The following is a 21974-nucleotide window of genomic DNA, read 5'->3' as shown; positions in this document are numbered from 1 at the left end:
GCAGTTCTGGAAGCCCTCTTTCACAAATATCTTTAGTTGTGCTGTTTTGGCTGCCCCATGTCCTGAATTAATTCAAAATGTGTGCTCGTCCTCCATGGCCATTTTGACTTTGTCAAAGATCCAGAAATCACATGAGGCCAGATCCAGTGAATAAGGTGGATAAGGACATACCACAGTGTCTTCATGAGCTGCGTTACTGTTGGAAGGCACTCAGCCGCAGCACTCACCATATTTTTGATCATCTCATAAAGATACTCATGAAAGAGGACTTGCAAAACTGCTTTAGAAAGTGGCAAGGACAACAGGATAAGTGTATTCAAAGTGGAAGGGGCAGATTTTGAGGAAATTAATGCCAATGTGTTTTATGTTGTAATTTTTATTTAAATATTTACTGTATATTTTGATCACCCTATCATAAGTATGCAGTTCATGAACTCATCCATATAACCAGCATCAAGGTCCAGAAATAGAATATTACCAGCAGCCCACTGCACCTGACTTTACCCTCAATGGTGGGATATCATTTCAGTGTCCTTCCACACAATGACTTTTAATGATTGCACAGTATGCCAGAAAGTGGGGCTACCATAGTTTAGGTTGCTCTCACTGATGCAGTAATTCATTTCCAATCTTTTACTAATAAGCTATGATAACCATTCTGGCAACTGTGCTCTGCTCACATCACTAATTCCTTAGGGTAAATCCTATATTTGGGATCTAAGGACCAAGATGATAGATAGATAGGAAATAGATAGATAGATAGATAGATAGATAGATAGATAGATAGATATAAATCATAGATAGATAGATAGATAACACTTTAAGGCTTTTAATATATGCTACTGATTTACTCCCAAGGGAGAAAGCATGCTCTCACATCTCCACACCGATGCTTGGTTTCCCCTCTTGCTAACTCTGAATCTTATCTTTATTTTTTGCCCAGTTGGCTTTGTATACACAGGCCCTTCCAGGTTCTTTCTGTCTCTGTCTCTGTGTCCCTTGGCTCCTGTCTTGGTAGTTTAAGAGGAACTCTAGTGAGTTTACTACTTCAAGCTAGCCTGACAATTACACAGTAAGCACCCTTCCAATGCCCACCAAATATGTTTTTAAAAATGTAAAGTTGTGTAAATCAACCACTAGAGTATATTTCAGCTAAAGAAGAGGAAGAAGAGAGGGTGAGGGAGAAGGCACCATCTCCAACCCCAGTAACAAACACACCACATTCTTACATCTGCACCATGGATCAGGGGTCAACATGAAACTTTCAAAGCATAGCTTCTCTCCCCAAATTTCCCTTAGAAATGTAAACCTGCTTCCTTGGGCAAGATTCCATCGCTCTGTCAAACTTGGTATTTTGTTTATAAAGAAAAGGAGAGTGGCCCTTTTAAGACACAGATCATATGTTTCCAGTGTTGAAGGTTGCCAGACACCTGCCAGGCTGTTACACTCTCTTCAAAACCCACAAAGAGTAAGGGACTATATAGGATCCTGAGGTAGCTACAGACTGGAGTGACCTACAGATCCGAAGTGGTCCTGGAGCCAGGACTCTTGTCAGTTGCAGTTTGACATATCTGCTATTCAAACTGTGTCATGGTAATTATTGTGCCAAGATCCCTGCTAACCTGAAACAAAGCTGGCTGACACCAGAGCTTCACAAGATCTAAAACCATTGCCAGCAAAGCTGCCAAAGCCAAACATAAGAACCACTCCTTGAATGTTCCATTGTCTTTGCCAGTCAACCTGAGTGATGCTCTCCTCAGGAGGCGAACGGCTCTGTGGGAGGACCTCTGGCTGTCTCTGCCTGTCAGGCCCTCTCGGGAACATTCTCACAATGAAAGTGTGGCAGTACGGCCCTAAGAGATTATGTGCCTACATGTTAGATTTCACCAGTATCCTACTCACTCCTTCTAAAGAAAATGGTGTCTGATCCAACTTTTAAACTACTGATAATCCTTTGCAAACACTCAGCTTTCATTTAAGTCTGAACTAATTACCACTGGTTAGTAGATTTTAAAAAAGAAACCTTTTACTTCATTCATATGAAGACAACTTCAAAGGCAGGGCCTGCCCATATTTGCATACTTTGTGACAGTTATGAAACTTAAGTGGTTTTATCTGATTAGTAATTTCCATTGCTAACGTTCCCAAGAGTAGAGTCAGCAAACTCACTTCCTGAACGTTACTAGGAACTTCCGGAGGAATGGAGAAACTGGAGCTTCTGAGTTTAACATGCCTTTGGGTGACGCTGAGAGGTAGAAAGGAGAGACCTCCCCTTGGCCAGCCTCTGCCCTGTCCTGCTAGTTCCCCTTTCACCTGTAATTTTACTCAAGCTCCAGTTCCTACCTCTTCCCATGCCTTGGCCAGGACACAAGGCCGTAAGTCAGCAGTACAAGTCAGACCCTAGATGAAAGCAAATCACAGTGCTTTTGTGTGCTTTTTAAAGTAGATGGAAGGAAATCATTCATATGTATAAATCCCAGAACCAAATATTAAATGAGTTTTATTCTGCAGAAGAAAATGAAATGGTCAGATGACTAGGCTGGGCTAGAAAAAACTATGAAATACTGTGTATTAAATGTACTTCCACTTTTTTTTTCTTTTTTAAGTGCTGAGACTCAAACTCAAGGCTTCACACTTGCCAGGCAGGTGCTGGGTCACAGAGCTACATCCTCCATCCTACTTTGATTTCTATATAATAACCTATTTTGAATTTTTATCCTTAATTAAGTTTATTGGTGTAGGTTAGATATACATAATGATCACATTCATCATATGGAACTGCAGCTATACATGATAGACCCCAATACCTATATTGGATTAATGAAATATTGCCAAGAGCTTGTCCCAAAAAGAATTTGTTGCAGCTTTAATGAAGAGGCACATATTATGTATAATTTATATGTTCATTGTTTATGGAAATTTAGTCACCCAGGGTACTTCAAATGGGTATGTTCTCTTCTTGTCTTGGCATTGGATTTTGACAGCTCTAGCTTCAAAGCCTAGCCTCACCTCCAAAATATTTCTATGACCTTCAGCATTTACTTCCCCTTTCAGTGTCTCAGTTTTCACATCTCTGAATAAAATTAGAAATAAAATATTTACCTTACTGCATTGCTGTAAAGATTAAACAAGGTAATAACTGTAAATTTTGGCATGATGCCTAATTCATCAAACACTCTTATTAACTCAGACCCTTTCAAATAGGTTTGGTAAAAGCATTTAAACTTTCTCACCTCTAGAAATTACCTTTCCGTCTTTGCTAAGCAAATATTAAAGCATAATTATTAACGTTACTCCATTACCATAAGTCCTAAGTAACAAGGTAAACAAGTGAACTTAAAATGAAGTTACACTACTAGCAAAAAGATATAATGTATTGAGTAATTCTGGTATTTGAATTTCTGAGCAGAACATAACCTTAAGAACCATGAAATCTGAATTCTGATCTCATTTCTGCGCTTGTGCAAAGCTTTTCTATCTGTGGGCCTTGCAGATAACATACATCTGTCAGCAGCTTTCTAGTTCTCTGCCTTTGGTGAGACTTAAGGAATAAACTCTTATGAGGTCTAGTTGTGAGTTAAGCAGTAGTCTTCTGCTATGAGAGATGTAAGACACTCCCCCTCCAAAAAAAGGTGACTTTAGCATAAACTCTGCTCTTGGGTAGTTATTAGGTGAAATTTTGATGTAACAAACCCCAACCTAAGGAGTTATTAATAAAGTTCCACACATGACTATAATGTCAGTTCAAGACCTGTATCTGTCATGAAAGAAATGCAACCTACTGAGACCAAAATTGCTTGGTGTACAAAAACTACTTATAGCCCGGCATGGTGGTGCACACCTATAATCCCAGAATTTGGGAAGGAGGAGGATTACCATGAGTTCAAGGTCAGCCTGAATTAGAGAAGGATCCTATCTTAAGAAAAAAAAAAAGAAAGAAAAAAAAACTACTGTAGAAAGTTTGCCACCATGTAAAGACTATGAGCTCAAAGAATGCAGGACGAACACTGGTCCCCTTATTTTTGTGATACTTTGCTGCCTGTTGTTCCTGACTGGCATCTGTCCTCTTGTTGTTTGCTGACGTGGGCTGTTTCTTTTCAGCTGCCATGTGAAGACCAGATAATCCTCCTCAAAGGCTGCTGCATGGAGATCATGTCCCTTCGAGCTGCTGTGCGCTATGACCCAGAAAGTGAGACTTTAACCTTGAATGGGGAAATGGCAGTGACACGGGGCCAACTGAAAAATGGGGGTCTTGGGGTTGTGTCAGATGCCATCTTTGACCTGGGCATGTCTCTGTCGTCTTTCAACCTGGATGACACAGAAGTAGCCCTGCTTCAGGCTGTCCTGCTCATGTCTTCAGGTGAGTGGGCCTAGACTCATTATGGATACGAAAAGAGCCTTTAGTTCTCTGGTGCTAATTCAAGTTTCAGTCTCCCTTTAGTTTTACTGTCCTTCATTGAGAAACTCGGGGTTTGTCAATGGCCTGGGAACTAGAGAATGCAGATGTCTGACGCTTCCTGCAGTTTCCCAGAGTGGTGAGAAGGAAACAAAGGCAACATCTGAAAGACACTATGAAATGATGCACTTTCATTAGGAATTACCCGCCTGTGGGCTGATAAGCTTTTGATAAGCTTTTTGATAAATTGTGTGTGTGGTACCATGAGCACTAGAATTTGCTCATGGTTCAGCTACAACTTGAGTTCAGGTATTAACTGCTATGCAACACAGCAGCCCAAAACTCACAGACTTAGAACATGCAAGGCGGCTGAGACATCAAACATAGCTTCAGACCTCATGTACACTTCTTATATGACTATTGAACTCCAAGAAGCACACAAAAGTAGAATTTGCAAGTCCTATTCTATAGTCACATGGTGTCATACCAGCCCTAGTGCCAGCCCTGACCAACAGTCCACTCTGGACGAGAGTACTAAAGCAGCAACTATGTGCAGCCCTCTGTCACCCACCACCGCTCACTCCCAGAGCCTCGGGCTCCCGAGTGACAGGGAGAGGATGGTGCGGACATTTTCTTCAGAGATTGCTGGCCTTTGAGTGGACAGTAGTTTCAGAGCCACCCCTGCATTTCCAGAGCACCTTGACAGTAACTCCCTGCTTAGTTTATCCACATTTACCTCTGTGCTGTTTAAGCTTTTGAAGACAAAGATGTATCTAACTTTATATGTGGGACCTGAGGTACTGTTCAGCACAATTCAAGAAATGCTTATTGGATGAATGACTGAAGATGTGGGTAAAATATCAGTCACAAGTATATTGAGACTCCTTTATGCAGTTGAAGATTTCTAGTTAACTTGGTAGAATGCCTTTTTTATTTTTAGCTTGACTTACAAGTTTGCTTCCTACAGGAAGTTGAGATAGATCAGAATTTTGAAAAGGCATTATTTTTATTATAGAAAATTTCAAGTATAAATAAATGGAATACTAAACTCTGTAGAGACTGTGACAGACAGACTCTAGGAGTCCCTGTGTTCACACCATTGTGTGATCCCCTCCCCTTATGCGTTTATAGAAGCTGGGATTTGCTTTTAACCAATAGAATACAGCAAGTCTGATACCACCTTCAGGGACTGTGTTATGCAACCAAAGAGTCTTGCTAGCAGGCTTTCTGAACAGAGTCACCTTTCGGGCTCCACAAGGCAGGAGGCCATGTGAGCAAAGTTCAGGTGACAGGGAAATGCAGTGGCCTGGAGAGCTGAGGCAGCTGCCATTCAGCCAGTGAGTGGTCACAGCCCTCAGCCCTTCGGTCTAGCAAGCTATTAGCTATTATCAAAGAAAGAAGACTTAGAGCCTATCTTAAGACTCCCCCCCTCCCAAGACCTAGCCTTTATGTGCTTCAGTGACCTTTAAAATAAAGGAACTGAACTACATATAGGGGAATTATATTCATGGAAGTACTCAAAGTAACTTTTCAGCTGAGATTTTAATGAACAAAAACAGTTTTAAATAACATTAAGTCACACAGAGTGAGCGCTATTTCTTCTGCAATTTCTGGTTGTGTCTCAGATAAGATAAGGAGAGAGCTGGTGTGGTACTAATCTGACTTTAACTCCCTGTTGGACTTGCCTTCTGCCTTTTTAATAGTGAGATAGTGATCTTAGGCACAGAACCGTCACAGGAAACTTTGTTTTGATAAAAGGGTCTTTATGACTTAATAAGGGTTTTGTTATGCATCAATTTTTGTGATTATCTTCTGTTTATGACAAATGGATTTCTGTTCCTGAATAATGTTTCCCTGTAGTGAGTCAGATGATTAAGTAAATGATCTAAGTGAAGGGAGCAGGTGGTGATGGCAAATGCTTTAAGCATGGTGCCAAACGCCAACAAGACCTGACTAAATGATTCCTCTCAAGTCTGCTTTTGTGAGACTGTCACTGCCTGACAGTCATATGACATGTTTTATAACTTTAAAATGTTCCCCATCCTAGTAATGTGGGTCCTTTGCAATGACGCTACCAGATCCAGAAAAAAATACAAAATGTGCACCTTTGGCAAATGATATCTACATATCAGAGTTCCAATGCTCCAGTCCCCTCTTATCCTTGTCTCTGAAGCCCCAGGGTGTATTTGACATTTCAATTGTACAAAGACCCTTGCAAGAGTGCTATTTCTGGGTTTCATGACCCTGCAGAGAAACTGAAAGCAAAAATGGAAAAGATCCCAAGACATTTCTTTGAGCACTTTTGCTTTAAGGACTTAAAGGGAAAAAGTTAAAATGTTTCCCTCTCCATAACTTTTTAGTATGATTTGAGCTCATTAATGTCATTTCTTTTGTTATCTTTTATATGACCATATTATTTTTATCTTTCATCAAAGGATAGAGTTTTGATGCTTCAAAACCCAAGCTATGTTTTCTCTTTGAAGAGAGATATCCAAAGCAACATTATACTGATTTTCTTTTTAGATCAAAATTTGGAGGATCCTGGAAAGTTTTGGGGTTTATTTATTTTGTTGTTGCTGGTACTGTTGTTTGAGACAGGGTCTTGCTATATAATTCAGGCTGGCCTCAAACTCACAGTGATCCTCCTGCCTCAGCCTCTTGAGTGCTGGAATTACAGACTTGCACCACCATGCACAGCATGTGTAAGAAAATTCTTACACATTCTTACACACACACACACACACACACACACACACACACACACAAGACAGAAGAGGAAGAGCGCTGATCCACAGAGCAACATTGCCACATATAAAAGCAAACAAAATTAAAATGCACAGCTTGTTATTTGAGCCAAATTAGAGGATTCCAGAAACCCATACAGTTTGTTTTGACTTAGAGTGATGAATGAGCTATAGTCTTGTTCCTTCCTTTCAGCTGAAGGAGAACTCTTTAGTAACTGGCCTCTAGGGTACAGATTCACCCTATTTTAGTTGCTTTCCTCATCACTAGTGCAAAATACCTAACAATCAAAAGTTTAAAGGAAGAGTGATTTATTTTGGTTCACATTTCAGAAGTTTCAATCCCTCTACGGTTGGCAGCATGGTGGGAGGGCCTGGACTGAGGACAGCTGCTCACTTCATGCCTGCCAGGAAGCAGAGAGAGAAGCAAGAACCCAAGAAGGGAGATACACCTTTCCAGGCCAAGTCCTCAGTGACTCACAGCTACAGTGCCCTGTGACTGAGTCACTTTCCAAAAGACCCACCTCTGAGTGCATGTGGCTCTCAGGGGACATCTAGATAGCAACCATTACAGCCCCAAAGCAAAGAAGAGTAACACATATAATTTGGCTATGCCAAAAAGAAACCAAAAGTGCCTACTTTAAGTAAAAAGGCAAAAATACAAGGAGACCTGTTGAGAGAGAGAGAAAGCACATTCACATAGCTTTTATTATAGTATATTGTTATTATCATTATGACTGCTAATCTCTTACTGTGCCTAATTTATAAATTTAACTTTGTCAAAGGTGTGTATGCATGTCCTGAGGTTCTGCATCTGCAGATTTAACCAACCCCAGATTGAAAATACTTGGGGGGAAAAAGGGTCTATTCTGAACATGCATACACTTTTGTCATTAATCCCCAAGCCATACAGTATAACAAACTATTTATATAGCACTAGGTACTATAGTCTTGGGTGATTAAAGAATATGGGTAGATGTGGCTAGGTCATGTGTAAATACTATGCCATTTTCTAATGAGGGACTTGAGCATCCTCAGATTTTTATATCTGCAGGAGTCCTCACACCAGCCTTCCCCAAGGACAGAGCAACTGTAGCTCTGACGCTCTACCTGCAGTTCCAGGCATCCAGGGGAGGTCTTAGAGCATATCCACCAGGATTAAAGCAAGAGAACAAGTGTGTCACTCCAGCCCAAAAAACAATTTAGATATTGTGTTTGTCTTCAAGGAAATCCTGTTCCACATTCCTCCTCTGCCCCAGGCAAATACGATGCTCTAGTCTCTTCTTGTATCTCCCCTCTCTGTGTATTCATGTTTGTCCTCTCCTCTCCAGGCAGAGGAAACTCATCATATTTACCCTGGAAAGTGGTCATTCCCTTTCATATCTATGGAAGTGATTTGCCTAAACTACCAGTATTTTTCTGATCAAAGCACTACCATTCCCCTGACCCCTGGCGCCTAGCCCCTGGCCCCTGGCCCCTGGAACCCCAGAGTTCACACCTATGCATGCTCAGTCCTAGGAGATGAAAAAAGCTCACATCTGCCTGTCTCCCCCTGAAGAACTGGATTGGATCAAGCAAATCTTCTCCTTTCCTCCTCTGAATTAATACCCATCTTCCTCCTTCTCCTTAGATCGCCCAGGGCTTGCTTGTGTTGAGAGAATAGAGAAATACCAAGATAGTTTCCTGCTGGCTTTTGAACACTATATCAATTACCGAAAACATCACGTGACACACTTTTGGCCAAAACTCCTGATGAAGGTGACAGATCTGAGGATGATCGGAGCCTGCCATGCCAGCCGCTTCCTGCACATGAAGGTGGAATGCCCCACAGAACTGTTCCCCCCATTGTTCTTGGAAGTATTCGAGGATTAGACTGACTGGATTCATTCTCATAATTCCAACAGCACTACTGGGTGTCATTTCATTCCATTGCCTAGCTCTTTTGTGTTTGTTTCTTTGTCTCTGTGTTGGGAAGGCTCATTTGGGGGGTAAAAGGAGGTATCTTTGGCAAAGACATGGATGAAATTGCCCCTTGAATGCGGGTACTTGTAACTATTGCATTTTGTTCCCCAATTCTTTGATGTGAATGCCTTGAAGGCTTTACAGTTGTGGAGGTGGGGTGAGAGTTAATCATTACTTCACCAGCATCAAGCCATCACCAGCTCCCACCTGTCCCTGGTCAAGACTTGAGCAAGCCAAATGGCACACAAAAGACTAAGGAAGCCTTAAAGCCAAGATGATACAGTCATCTTGAACCAATATGATTTTTTCAGGGCGCAAGTTAGCAGAATACTTTGCACCTTTGGCTAATGCAATTTTCAGCATTTTGGGGAAAGATCTGAACAAATTTTCATCTATTCATCTGTTCTTAGCCCTTGTTCTTGCCTAGCAGGTTCACTTGGAATGGGAAGAAAAAATCATGTGCTAAGAAATCAGCTAGCCATTCAATATCATTTTGTGACCTTTTGATTTAATTTTAGTGATACAAGGGTATGACTCAAAGATGTGCAGCTACCTGCCTGATTGAGGCCACAAGAAAAATAATTTTCTTGAGTCACCACAAAGAGATTAGAAAGATTCACCAATGTTAGTGACTCTGCAGTTTCCAAAAATTCATGTAGCACAACTGTGAGGTAAAAAGGCTTCTTTACAATTTTGGCTCGCAGAAGTGTTCCCACAGAAATCAAACCTATTTACAGGGTGTCATCACTTTTCAATGGCATCTGATCTGTCATCTCCAAGCTCCTGAAGTTATTTCTCCTGGCTGCATCTTTGCTGAGCTGACAACAGATTTCCTTTGGATGGTATCTTCTAATCAAGGAGAGGAAAGCTGAAATTTGAGTTTTATTGGGAGGAATTCTGGTGCAAGATTAGTGCATTTTCATTCTGAATTGAAACCCAGTATTTGTGTACTGATTGCTTAAGGCTGCTTTCTTCTGGTCTTAGAGCCTCAAGCTCTTTGCTTTGCTCACACATATTTTCTAGTTCCCCTTCCTCTGACTCTGAGGTTCCACACAGCTCGATGCTCTCTAACCATCATCAGCCCCACGCTGCTCCTCCAGTCCCTTCCATAGCTTTCCCCTGACAGACACTCAGCAGAAAACTCCTGAAGAATGCTTGAGAGAACGCGCTCTCACCTTCCCTGCCCAACCTGCCACTCTACCACCCCACCAATCAACATGGAGGAACTGTCCCAAAAAAATGAGGTGATGCCTCATCACTTCAGCTTCAGAAAATGGGCCAAGAGTGTGCCCATGCAATTGAATGTACCTCATTCCTCACTGGCATAGTAGATGTAAACTATTCGTTTGCCTGCCTTTTACTGCCTTATCATAGAAATATTGGGGAATATAAGCCATATCACTGGGATTTACCTGAAAGCGAAGGAATGAAAGTCACTGTGAAAACCAAGTTGACTAATTTCATTTTAGGTTTGTGAAGCATAACTGGCCTAGAAGTCAGGCCACTTGACTTCCAGTGTGTACTCTGCTGGCTGGTAGATTCAGGACTTTGGGTCTTGGTTTTCTTCTCTGTTGAGCAAATCAAGACTCCAAAATCCATCTCACCCTCAACACTGTATAAATTGGGGGGAGGGGGCTGGTTCTTTTGGGTGGTTTCTTTCATATTCAAACTTCTAGCTTACTTACAAAGAGTACAATCCAGTAAGAGTTAAGAAATGTATATTTGATACCAATTCAAGATAAGACTTTGATGTAATACTAGTCAACTAGAGGAAGCAGTGTGCCCTTGGGAGAAGGAAGGGAACAGTACTGAAAATACCAAAAATGATTGGAAATAATTGGGGTGAGAGGTGATGTTCTAAAGCTTCTGGGAAAAGAAAACAAGAATATCTCTATGGAACATGTTAATGAGAGACAGGAAATGGATGAAAAGAAACATATAATCATGAAATTCCTAAGCATATTACCTACTTGGCTCTGTCTCCAGATAGCTGTTCTGGGTTTCCTCCTCTCCACGCAGCCTCCAGCCAGTATCCTTACTGACTGACTGACTTATTCTGATACCACCTTGGCCCCTCTCTTGGCTCACCTTGGGGAGCGCTCTCTGAAAGAACACTCAGCCATCTCTAGCTCAAGGTGTTTTCCATCTGGGCAAGTTTTTCTTCCTAAAGGAATGAATGGAAGACAAGCAAGTGTGGCACTGGACAGGCTCACAGATGCTGAGGTCAAGGTTAGAATGCTTTGGGGGAGTGACCGTAACTGGGCATTGGCCAAATGGTGACATATCCGTAGCATCCCCAGGCAAAGGAATGTGTGGTCCTCGGCTCTGTAATAATTGCCTTGCACAGCCAAAGCACTGTTCTAGAAGTTTGTTGAAAGCTGAACACCTTATGCTGATAGAACCAGCCTCAGAGTGCTTCTGGTTCACAGGCAAAGCTTTAGGGTCTCAGAGGATCGTGCCCCTAGTGATGTGTGAAACTTCCAGCTGTACTTAGTGCATCTCAAGACTCCGTCTAGTAAAACTTGATTGTTAAGGATTTGGTCCTGATTTTCTTTTTGACCTTTTTTCTTAATATTGTCCAGACGTCCAAATCGAGTGTGGATCTCATAGAAAGAATCTTCACCCCTCCCTGCGTGTGGGGAGACATTCCAGTAGAGGAGAATGCACCCACACTTCTGGGGTTCTCAGTTATAAATCTCTGCCTCTTAGGGATCGGAAGGGGTGGGTGCACACACCATGTGCTCTTAGGTACCTGTGTATGCGCGTGTGTATAAGCCGTCAAGTGTACTTTGCTCTTCAGTTTAGACATGCAGTCCTTCCAGAAACAGTAAGAACAGTAAGCAATTTCCTTCTTTATGATTCTGCTCAAAACACCACGTGCTGCCTCAGAGCTTCTAGTCCAACGAGCTTCAGTCCTCGGTGACGCATTTGACGTGTTAAAGCCCAGCCCAGTGATGCCCCTCACTTGTTCCCCAAGGGACACCACCTCAGCCTGCAGTGCCACCATCGGGAGGACTGCCAGTCCCTGCTCCGCTCCCGCAACGCCATTCGCCATCCTCATGGTTCCTTGCAAACAGTTGTACAAGCCTCAGTCCTCCAACACTAAGTCCCCCACCCTGACTCAGCCTCCCTGGAATTGCTGAGCACCCTCAAAGCATGTCATTGTCAGTGATACATTTTTATTCTATGGAACTCTAACCTCTCTGTGTCATATTGACCTTTTGCTGCATGAGTCCTAAATTATGAAGTCAGTCTTACGGTTTTTGAAATGTAGCCAGCGTTTGTAAGGCTAAACCTTTTACATGAACTTAATTTAAGTGACTAACCAAAGTCACAGTCCTCCTCAAAAGGAGAAAAAAGACAGACATTTGAATCTCTTTGCCCCCTCCAATGGCCATGGCATCAGGTTCTAAAATAAGCTCGTAATTTTTCCTATTATTTTAATAATATGGAAATATTAGCATAGTGTTTCTTTTGATAGTGATAGATGGTAATCCATATTTAAATTTTATAGAGAAATTTTATTGTACTGTGATGTAGATATTTATTATCCAGGTAAGGATTTGCCCAGTGTGTATTTTTTACAATTGAAATATTTTACTTTAATCTTTAAAAAAAAAAGACATTAAAACACAAAAAAATAGACTAGGGAGGAAAAAAAGGTTTGGCCTTATCACAGAATTTTTACTGTGCTGTATAAATGTTTGCAAATGCAAAATGTGTGCATTTCTAGTGTGTTTCCACATTAATTAATGCCGCCTTCAAGAGCAATATCGTGCAGGTAAAACGCTGTTTGTGGCTTTCTGTTGCACAGTTAAAGCTGACCCACCTTATGCACAAGACAATCAAATATCAATCTGTCCTCTTCAGGATGGAGATAGTCCTCGTGAAAATTATGGAGCACAATGTGAGATGAAAGTAGACATTTTACACATTCATTGATAAGTGATCAGGGCATGAATGAGCTGGCATGATTTTATATCATTTCTTTCTTTTGATTCTTCCTTATGGACTTGGCATCATCAATTTGATCAGAGCCTAAAAAGTGCTCATGCTTTCCACAGAGAAAACACTTTTATTTCTTTTTTACTGTATGTTTTCATGCCCTGAGGATCAGAAAAATGCTACAGAAAAGAAGATTTACAGTCATTGGAAGATTTATGTTTTGCAAACAGTGTTAAGTGATATTGCTAGATTGGTAATATTTTTTTCAGCCTAAAACTCTGTTGAAATCTGTGATCAAAATGTTTTAAACTATTCAAAAAGGAAATTTGTATATTTGGGAAAAATGAATTTTTACATAGCTTTTGTATGCAGATATCAAATTGTAATTATGAATATAGTGGGCATAGATAAACTCAATAAGCTTAAATTCTAAAAAAGAAAAAGCTTATAATGGATATACTTTCCTGTCTCTTTCTTTAAATATCATTACTTTCTAAATAGTACAAAATTGCCTGCTCTCGTCACCTTTGTGCTGTAGGGTGAGGCAGGGCAACTTGGTTGTTCTGTTTCATAAACATCCACTGGAACAAGCATATTTATGTGGAGGAGGAGGAAAGGAGGGAAAGGTTTCTGATGGCAACCACTTTGGAAGGGGCTACAGAGATGAAAGAAGGAGAAAAGAGGTTTTGGAGACTCAAGGAATATAGTCATTTTCTTATCTCAAAATATTCCATAATGTTATTAATGGAATTACATGGACAGTAGCTACCAAAATTTATCTCAGTCCCCACTGCATCAACACATGTCAGTTAGGACTCTCTGTGTCAAGTGACAAAAAGCTAAGTCAACTGGTTCAAGCATAAAGGAAGTTTTGCCTTTAATACCTGGAAAATCTGAGGAGGTGACACCTCACCCATGGCCTGATCTGAATGTTCAGTATGTCAAAAAGTACCTCACTTTGCCTTTTACTTCACAAAAACTTCATGTTCCAATAGCTTTTCACCTTCCAGGGGCCACCGCTGACTCCAGAATTAGCACTAGAGCTCCAAATATAACAGAAGGACAGTTTCTTTTCCCCGCAAAATGTCCAATGAAAACCTCAGGACTGATTCTCATGGTAGACTCAAATTGAGTCATGTGACCATTCCTGCATCAAAAACTAGGGTGAAGAGAAGTGATGTGCTAATGAGCTGACTCCTGGAACTAAGTGACTGAAAAGATGGATCATCAACCCCACCTAAAATAAGGACTGGGAGTTGGAACAGGAATGATTCCTCGAAGAAAATTCTAAGTCTTGCTTCTCTAGTAAGTGGAGGAATGATGTTAGGAAGCAAAAGCAACAAGTGGTCACACGGAACGTTAGTCTGAAAGCACATCCGTATTAGCATGGCTGTGGATACAGAGGAAGTTAAGTATGAGTTGGCTGGAACATGGACCAAATTAACACTATCCAAAAGAAGCGCTTGAATACCTTCCCCTTGACTCATGAAAAAAGTCATCCCAGTTAAGATGGAGCAAGCATTGATTTCCCTAGACTAGATCAGAACAGATTACTAGTTTCTGTATTTTCCGAGTTCTTCCACTCTCTGTTCAGAATGCTAAGTACAACTTTTATATTTATGTTTTTTATATCATGTACCTCCCAACTGCACCCAAATGAACACATCTACCTTCCCCTTCCCTGCCTCTTAAATCAGTTAATTCCTTTTACCTGGAGAGCTCTTTGTATGTATTACAGACAAAGCCAGCCCCAACTACTAATTATAGGCTACTACTAATCTATTGGCTTCATTTGATAATGGAGCTGGTATCATGGACAAACTGGACAATTCCAATAATCTAAACTGGAGGACCATATTGGTGAGCTCTCTCACCTTCAAGATGACAGTTTATCCTAGTTTTTACTCAGGGCCCTTTAGCTTTGTAAATAAGCAAAATGTCACAGGTTTCATCAACAGGCACAAGTTCTGTTCAAAATAAAACTAGTATAACTACTAAAATGTAGGGCGCTACAAATCTCAAGATAATCCACAAGCTACTTGATGCAAATGTACCATGTGATACCCTTTTAGGACAGAGTTCACTAACGTTAGACAATAATGAACTCATAGATAAAGTGTATCTGTAAAATGTAGTCTGAAGTTATACAAAAATAAGAAGACAGTTGTCTTAGTCTCAGTTTTCCTGAGAGCAGAGCCCCAAAGAAGCTGGCAGGAAGGCAAAAGGCAGTGAGGCATAGGAGGAGAGAGAGAAAATGTAAGATGCAGTGCTGAGTCCTCTTTTATGTTGTTACTGTTTTTGTCTTTTTGAGACAGGGTCTTGCTATGCAGTTCAGGCTGGCCTTAGGCTCACTTTGTAACCCAGGATGGTCTCAAGTTTGCAATGATCCTCCTGCCTCAGCTTTATGAATACTGAATTACTACTCTTAGTACCAAGCATAACTGAATACTCCCTCTCCCAACAGCCCATATGAACTATTGCTTCTCAGCATAATCAACCCCATTATCAAAGCAGAGACTGACTCTCCTCCACTTCTAGATCTGGCCACAGATCAGGCTCATGATTCAGAAGTAAAGCAATCTCCCAAGTGGAACAAGCTGGTTTCTATTCCTCTAAATGAGTGGGAGACCAGATGGCAATTAGGAGGAGGCCAGCAGCTCTCAGACCTGATGAGGCAAATGAAAGTTAGAGAGTCTACAGTAATCTGATACAAGTTCTCCCCGTTATGTGCTCTCAAGTGCCAAAAAGAATAACACACCTCAACAACAAACCTATATTCATGGATCATTCTATATAGGGACTTTTAATTTAATGCAAATTGACAATGTAACTTAATTGTTCCCCCAGTTACATTTTCTTGTACATATAAACCAATCATTCAACTATACATCATCAGTTTTTCTCATGGGTAGCTCATTTCAAGGACAAAATTTTTCTGAGTAGATGTACTGCAGTATTATACAATATTGCAATTTTGTAAAAGGCAATGGACATTTTTCATAAAACTTCATTTATCTGGTTTTTCTTTTTATTTTAAAGGTAGTAAAATCCCACAACACAAAACGCAACAAAGCCAATCAAAACAAAGTAGCAAAATGGGTAGAACTTCCAAGCAGGATACCAGGAAAACGATAGCTACCATAGTGTATCTTGTTATCTTTACAATCATTGTCCATTCCATCAGGTACAGCAAAATCAATCCAAAAACAAAACAGAGTATTGAATAAAGCAAAACAATTGATCAGAGTGAAGCAAAACACTGAGAACAATATTGGATTTCAAAGACAGGACAGAAGGAAATTCCCCACATTTACTATATTGCATATTGTCATCCTCCCGAGAGGTGTTGACTGCTGGCCCCAGGCCTGCAAAATCAACCAGACAATACAAGCATTGCTATATATACCTTAGTTGCTATCAACTCAGCCTGTCTGAACCAGTAGGTTGCTTACAGGGAGGGAAGGGGATTGATTCTCAGCCCATGCGCCAGTAGGCCCACTAGAGGCACTGACTTTTGTCTTCCTGAAACCTGGGTGGCTTGTGTGGCTTACCAGAAAGGCTGGCTAGTTGGCTTTTTGTTGGGTCCTCACAGTCCCAGAATGGCTAATTCTTGGGAGGCACTGACTTTTCTCCACAAAACTTTATTTTATGCAAAGATAAAAAGTGGCGTATCTTTCAAGACAAACTGATAATGTCCTCTTTGTTTGAACTTTCTTGTACCTAACACTGGAGGCAGTAAAGGAGGCAGATCCATATAGAATATACTACCTTCAAGTTAACAAATCAGAAAATTCCTGTAGCCATAAATAAATGCAAAGATAGGAACAAATACTCCTCAGTTTTATCCTGAATGTTAGAAAGATGCCACAGTTCTCATTTATGGCAGATATAAAAGTGAAGGTCCATTCTAACTTTTTCGATGGGCAGTTTTAGCCCTAAAGAGCTTTTTTTAGGACTTCACTATCTAAAATCAAAAGCAGACAAAACTTTTAAGAAAATGAACAATATCAAAAGACAAAGAATACGAGATCTCCAAAGATCATTCATTGTTGTTACACTCAGGGTTTACAAGAGAATAGATTTAATATAGGACATATAATTTATAAGATTATTTCATAATATTCACCCAAAAAGTCAAATGCAGAAGAGTACAGGAGATCTTCCCATGTATTAAAGACCCAAAGAATCCATCTGAGTGCCTGGACCCATAGCAATATCCTGTATGGGTCCAGCTGAAGACCTAAAACTCATGGCAATGTCCTCCACGAGTCCAGCTGGAGGCCTAGAGCCTACAACAATGTCTCACGCAAGTCTGCTTCAAGGATCTGCACTGAGAAGGCCCGAAGTTCAATGGTGGAAGCTAGAAAGTCTGTGCCACTAGGATGAAGAATCTGTACCAGCAGGCTGAAGGATCTGCACTGGATCTAGGAAGCAATGCTCAAGGTAAGGAGCAGAGCTCCCACAAAGAGAATCTCAGCCATCCTCAGTGACACAGAGGACCCAAGCTCCTTCAAGGATGAAAGCAACTGAGTTCATATCAGGAAAACCAGTAGGGGCCAGGTATTTAGCTCAGTAGCACAGCACCTGCCTGGCAAGCATGAGTTCCTAAGTTCAATTCCCAGTAAGAAAAAAGGGAAATCAGAGAACCAGTGGGACCAGCTTCTTAGGAGAGTCAACCGCGCATCATCTTCCTCTCCACTTCTCTTTTTACATTATTGGCAACAGTCCTCAGGTGGGCCTCCCATATCCAAAACCACTTTTCTCTCATCACTGAGACAAAATACCCAACACCCAAAGTTAAAGGAGGGAAGATTTATTTATCTCAGTTTGTAGAGGTGTCACTCCATAGTTGGCTGGCTCCAAGGCAGGGTGGCACATGGCAGAGGGAAATTGTTCATGGCCGTAGAAGGCAGCAAAAGCAAGAAGAGAGGAGAGATAGAGGAGAGAGAAAGAGAAAAGCCTTTTTCCATCCTTTATATTGTATGCAGGCTATCTGCCCTAGGCCTGGTGTAGAACTCACAAGCTTAACCCCAACACTGGAACCCTGAATCAATCACAAACTCTAGCAGCCCACTCACATGACTGCATGAGGTCTTGGGGTGACATTTAAACAACCCTTAACAATTGGTAAGTGAACTGCCATGTGAGAATCCAGTTGAACATTGTAGAATATTCATCTCCTTCCCCTGCTCCAGTGCTCTAACACACACAAAAAAAAAAAACAAACAAACAAACTTACTAATCAGTTACTAAAGAGTTCCCTGCACACCAAGAATGTGCTGAGTGTCTGCCACCTCCCAGAGTTCTTCACTACTGTGTTGGAGTAAATAAAAATAGCATACCGTGTAATGAACACATACTCCATGCCAGGAATCATGAATCATGCAAGATCCATTCAGTTACCTATAATCATCCCAGAAAATTAGAAAATAGTGTCAGCCTATTTACACATATTTGATAAAAGGACAATCAAGGCACAGTGTAAGTATGCAATTTCTCCAGCACCCTACAGTTGACAAGTGTCAGAATCCATGAGTTTTCAAGACCCGTGTCCAAGTTCTTTTTACAATATGCACTAGTAAGAGCTGGGTAAAGCCTTATCCCCTGAAAAAAGACTAATGCAAATGCTTCTTTGAAATGTTTGCCACTGTCCTTCCTGAAAGTCCTAGCTATCCTAATGTAAAAAACACATATTTTCACAAGCTGAGACACCTATTCTCTCATTGAGTTGTTCCTATTCTAAAACTACCCAACTAGTGTTGCAATATAAACAGTAATGTCTCTTTTCATGGCATGTTTATAATCCAGTTGGCTACTAGATGCATCACCCTAATGAGAGGGGCACTGTGAGTTTTGGGGGAGTGTTTTTTGGCTAAGCAGTTGGGAGTCATCAGGTTTGGGCAGTGCCAAGTTGCTTGGTCTGATAGGAGAATTTACAGCAGCAGGTTGGGAGAGAAGAGGAGTAGACAAACAAGATGACAGAAGCCCTCATGTTTCAAGATGTGCTGTACCAGTCTTAACTTTGGATAGTCAAGTTATAGGCAAATACATGATGTAGACAAAGTTCTTGTTAGAGCAAATGAAAAGGGATGTTCAGATACTAGTAATAATTGCCCTACATGTCATAGGATTCTGGGAATCACTCTGTTTCAAAGAAGTGGGGGAAAAAGTTTTCAAAGAAGTTCACCAAGCTCAGAAAGGAGGGCTTCAGATGACATCTGGTGGATACATTTACTTAATATAACACACAGACATGGGGATAAATTAGAAAATTAAAGGTCCTTGTGGAATTTTCCACAGGAAAGGAATAAAGCCTCTCTTACCAAACTTTACTGTCATTCACAGCGAAAGTCCTGAACAAAATAGCAAACCATACCCAGATTAAGAAGAAAAGTATCTTGCCATATCTGGAAAGTCACAGAATTAATATCAGGAATGTGTAGTAGATTTTGAAATAAATAAGGAAAAAGACATAAAATGCCATCCAGAATAGAATGTTTACTGCAAGAGAAGCTCAAATTGCTAACAAGAATATGAAGATTCCCCACCTCGTGAGTAATCAATAACATAAAAATTGACACCACTGGACCCACAAACTAGGCAGATAGGAAATACCAAAAACATAGCAAGAATGTAAAAGAAGGATTTAGTAAGAGTGTAAACTGGTTCAGCCTGTGTCTCCTACATTGCACTCTTACCAGGCTTCGTGATCTGGAAGCTGACCTCACACTCTCACTCTGCTCCACAGCCATGGGCATCCTAGCACCACAGATTCCGTAGGATCAGGGAGTTCAGAAGTGAATCCATGCTAGGAAGCGGAGCAAATGCTGTGTTACCTCCGTGGAAATCTCTGCTTCATCAAAAACACTAAAATAGAGCTACACACTGAAACTTGTAAGAAACAAAACAAGATTTATAAAATAATACTATTTATATAAACTACACAGATACAAAAGAACATCATATTTTACATGAAGTTATACATAACCAAGGACAGATATAAAACACAGTAGACTGGGCACTTACGTGGATGAGATAAAGAAAACAAAAGGGCCCAAAAGGCTAATTTTTGCCACAATAAAATAAGGAGAATAATTACCTCAAGTTCCCATATCTGAGGTCTGCTCCCTCACAAAACTGACAGGTGTTGACCATCTGGTAACTACTTCTTTTTTGAAACACCCATGTTATACAATTCCCTCATGATAATGATCATTAAATGACTGATTAACAGGGTTGTGGTGAGGCACACAATCTCAAAATCAGGTCCCAGAACCAGAGACGAAATCAAGGATAGTTAACTCTGCTAGTTACTCTTGAGTGTCCACTTTATTGGCTTGAAAGTAAAGCAGACTTTTGATTGTGTCTAGCTAGGTCATGAGAGCACAACCTTGGAGATCATATCTCATCTCTGGCAACTTCCCGTCTGGCACTCTTTCCCTGTATTCTGCTTCAGGGCCTCCATAAAGTGACCAGTTTGCTCTCCTACCTTTCGTCTATGATGTTTCTACCTTGATGCCAGCCAGCCATGGACTGAATCCTCTGAGACTGTGAGCAAAATAAACCATTTCCTCCTTCAAATTATATATGTCAGGCATTCTGTCCTAGAAATGGGAAAGCTGACCAGTACAATGATTATGGGGAAGAAAAGAGAAAGGGTTGTAGATCTGGCCTCAGATCTACTCCAGGCCCACGGCACATTGTAACCATATCCTCAGGGCTTGCTTCTGGACTTTGCCATCCCTACTATTAAATCTTAGGTTCTCAATAAGAAAATACATGAGAGAAATTTCAGTAGGATTCAGCTTCTGATGCCACTCACTTTGGATACATAATTATTCCCTGAAAAAGCAGAGGAGCCAGAAAAATAAGTCTACCATCTGTCTCTCGTTTTTTTTTAAACAATCATCCTACCAGCTCCTAAGAAACCCTTCTCTGTGCAGCCATGAATCAGACCAGCTGATTTGAAACCATTACCAGAGAGAATGATGTGCCAGAATCAAAGAGCAACTCTAACGTGTGAAGAAATATGGCAAATAAATTCTAGAATAGTCTGACACACTAGGGACATTGTGATGCCACTGATTTATCTGAATAATGTTGAATATCACGAGTTATTCGTCTATCATAAAATGAATCTCCACTTAATTGTCTTTGGTTGAGACTTCACATTGGTTGTTTGCCCAGGCACGACACTATTTTGACCAAAATTATTCTTAATCATCTTGGCTGAGTAACAGTGTAGCCTGCAGGCAGTTTGAGATGGCTCTCCAACAATTCATAGTTTAGAGAACAGAACTTGGTCTGCAATGAATTAATTTTTCTCCTACATTTCAGCACATTTTTATTCAATGCTACCATCATTCGCTGTAGAAAGGTATCTGGAGAATAAAGAGTACACTATGGGTACACTGATGCCTTAAAATAGCCAGAGCTGGGGTTGTATTTTGAAGTTCTTTAGTGAACTAGTGCTGCGTGGGTATATCATAAGGTTTCAGAGCTACAGAAGACAATTTATTTTGAACATCTATCAAAAGTAGGCATGATTCTGACCAGTCTAAATTACTATGGATTACAAGCAAGACTAAAAATGTATTGGTACAAATTTTCCCTCCAAAATAGTGATTACAAGCTATATATTTACAAGAATTGATGACATCCAGCTTGTCATAAAAATCAAGGGCAATCAGTCTCCTGGAATCCAGTGTAATCTTTCTTTCCCAGTCTCTCTCTCTCTCTCTCTCTCTGTGTCTGTATCCGTGCTTTGTCTTTGTCTATGTCTATAAATGTGTCTATCTCTGTCTCGCTTTCTCTGAAAAAATATACAAATACATCTCATATAAACAGGAATACTGGGACAGGGGTGGTAGAGAGCCAAAAACATACATCCTAAAAGTAAAACTACTAACCCCATAGATTCAAATAAACTT

The 21974-nt window shown here is 40.6% G+C and overlaps 1 protein-coding gene across 26 annotated transcripts in view; it reads left to right on the top strand.

Moving 5' to 3' along the window:
• The window catches only part of Thrb (thyroid hormone receptor beta), a 367382-nt gene extending 345615 nt beyond the window's left edge, over nucleotides 1–21767 (top strand). For 24 of the 26 annotated variants that reach the window (XM_063257026.1, XM_063257019.1, XM_005008297.4 and 21 more), the window contains 2 exons: nucleotides 4102–4360; nucleotides 8768–21767. In XM_063257026.1, the coding sequence (XP_063113096.1) occupies nucleotides 4102–4360; nucleotides 8768–9009 (501 nt within the window). In that variant the 3' untranslated portion in view covers nucleotides 9010–21767. The remainder of the gene's footprint in view (nucleotides 1–4101; nucleotides 4361–8767) is intronic. The other 2 variants (XM_063257035.1, XM_063257034.1) reach the window with 1 other exon arrangement.
• Nucleotides 21768–21974: the final 207 nt, after the last annotated feature.

The sequence above is a fragment of the Cavia porcellus genome, unplaced genomic scaffold, assembly GCF_034190915.1.
Source record: "Cavia porcellus strain 051 isolate PalLab524CR breed Dunkin Hartley unplaced genomic scaffold, mCavPor4.1 scaffold_10, whole genome shotgun sequence".
Lineage (NCBI taxonomy): Eukaryota > Metazoa > Chordata > Mammalia > Rodentia > Caviidae > Cavia > Cavia porcellus.
This window is presented reverse-complemented; position numbering and strand designations above follow the sequence as displayed.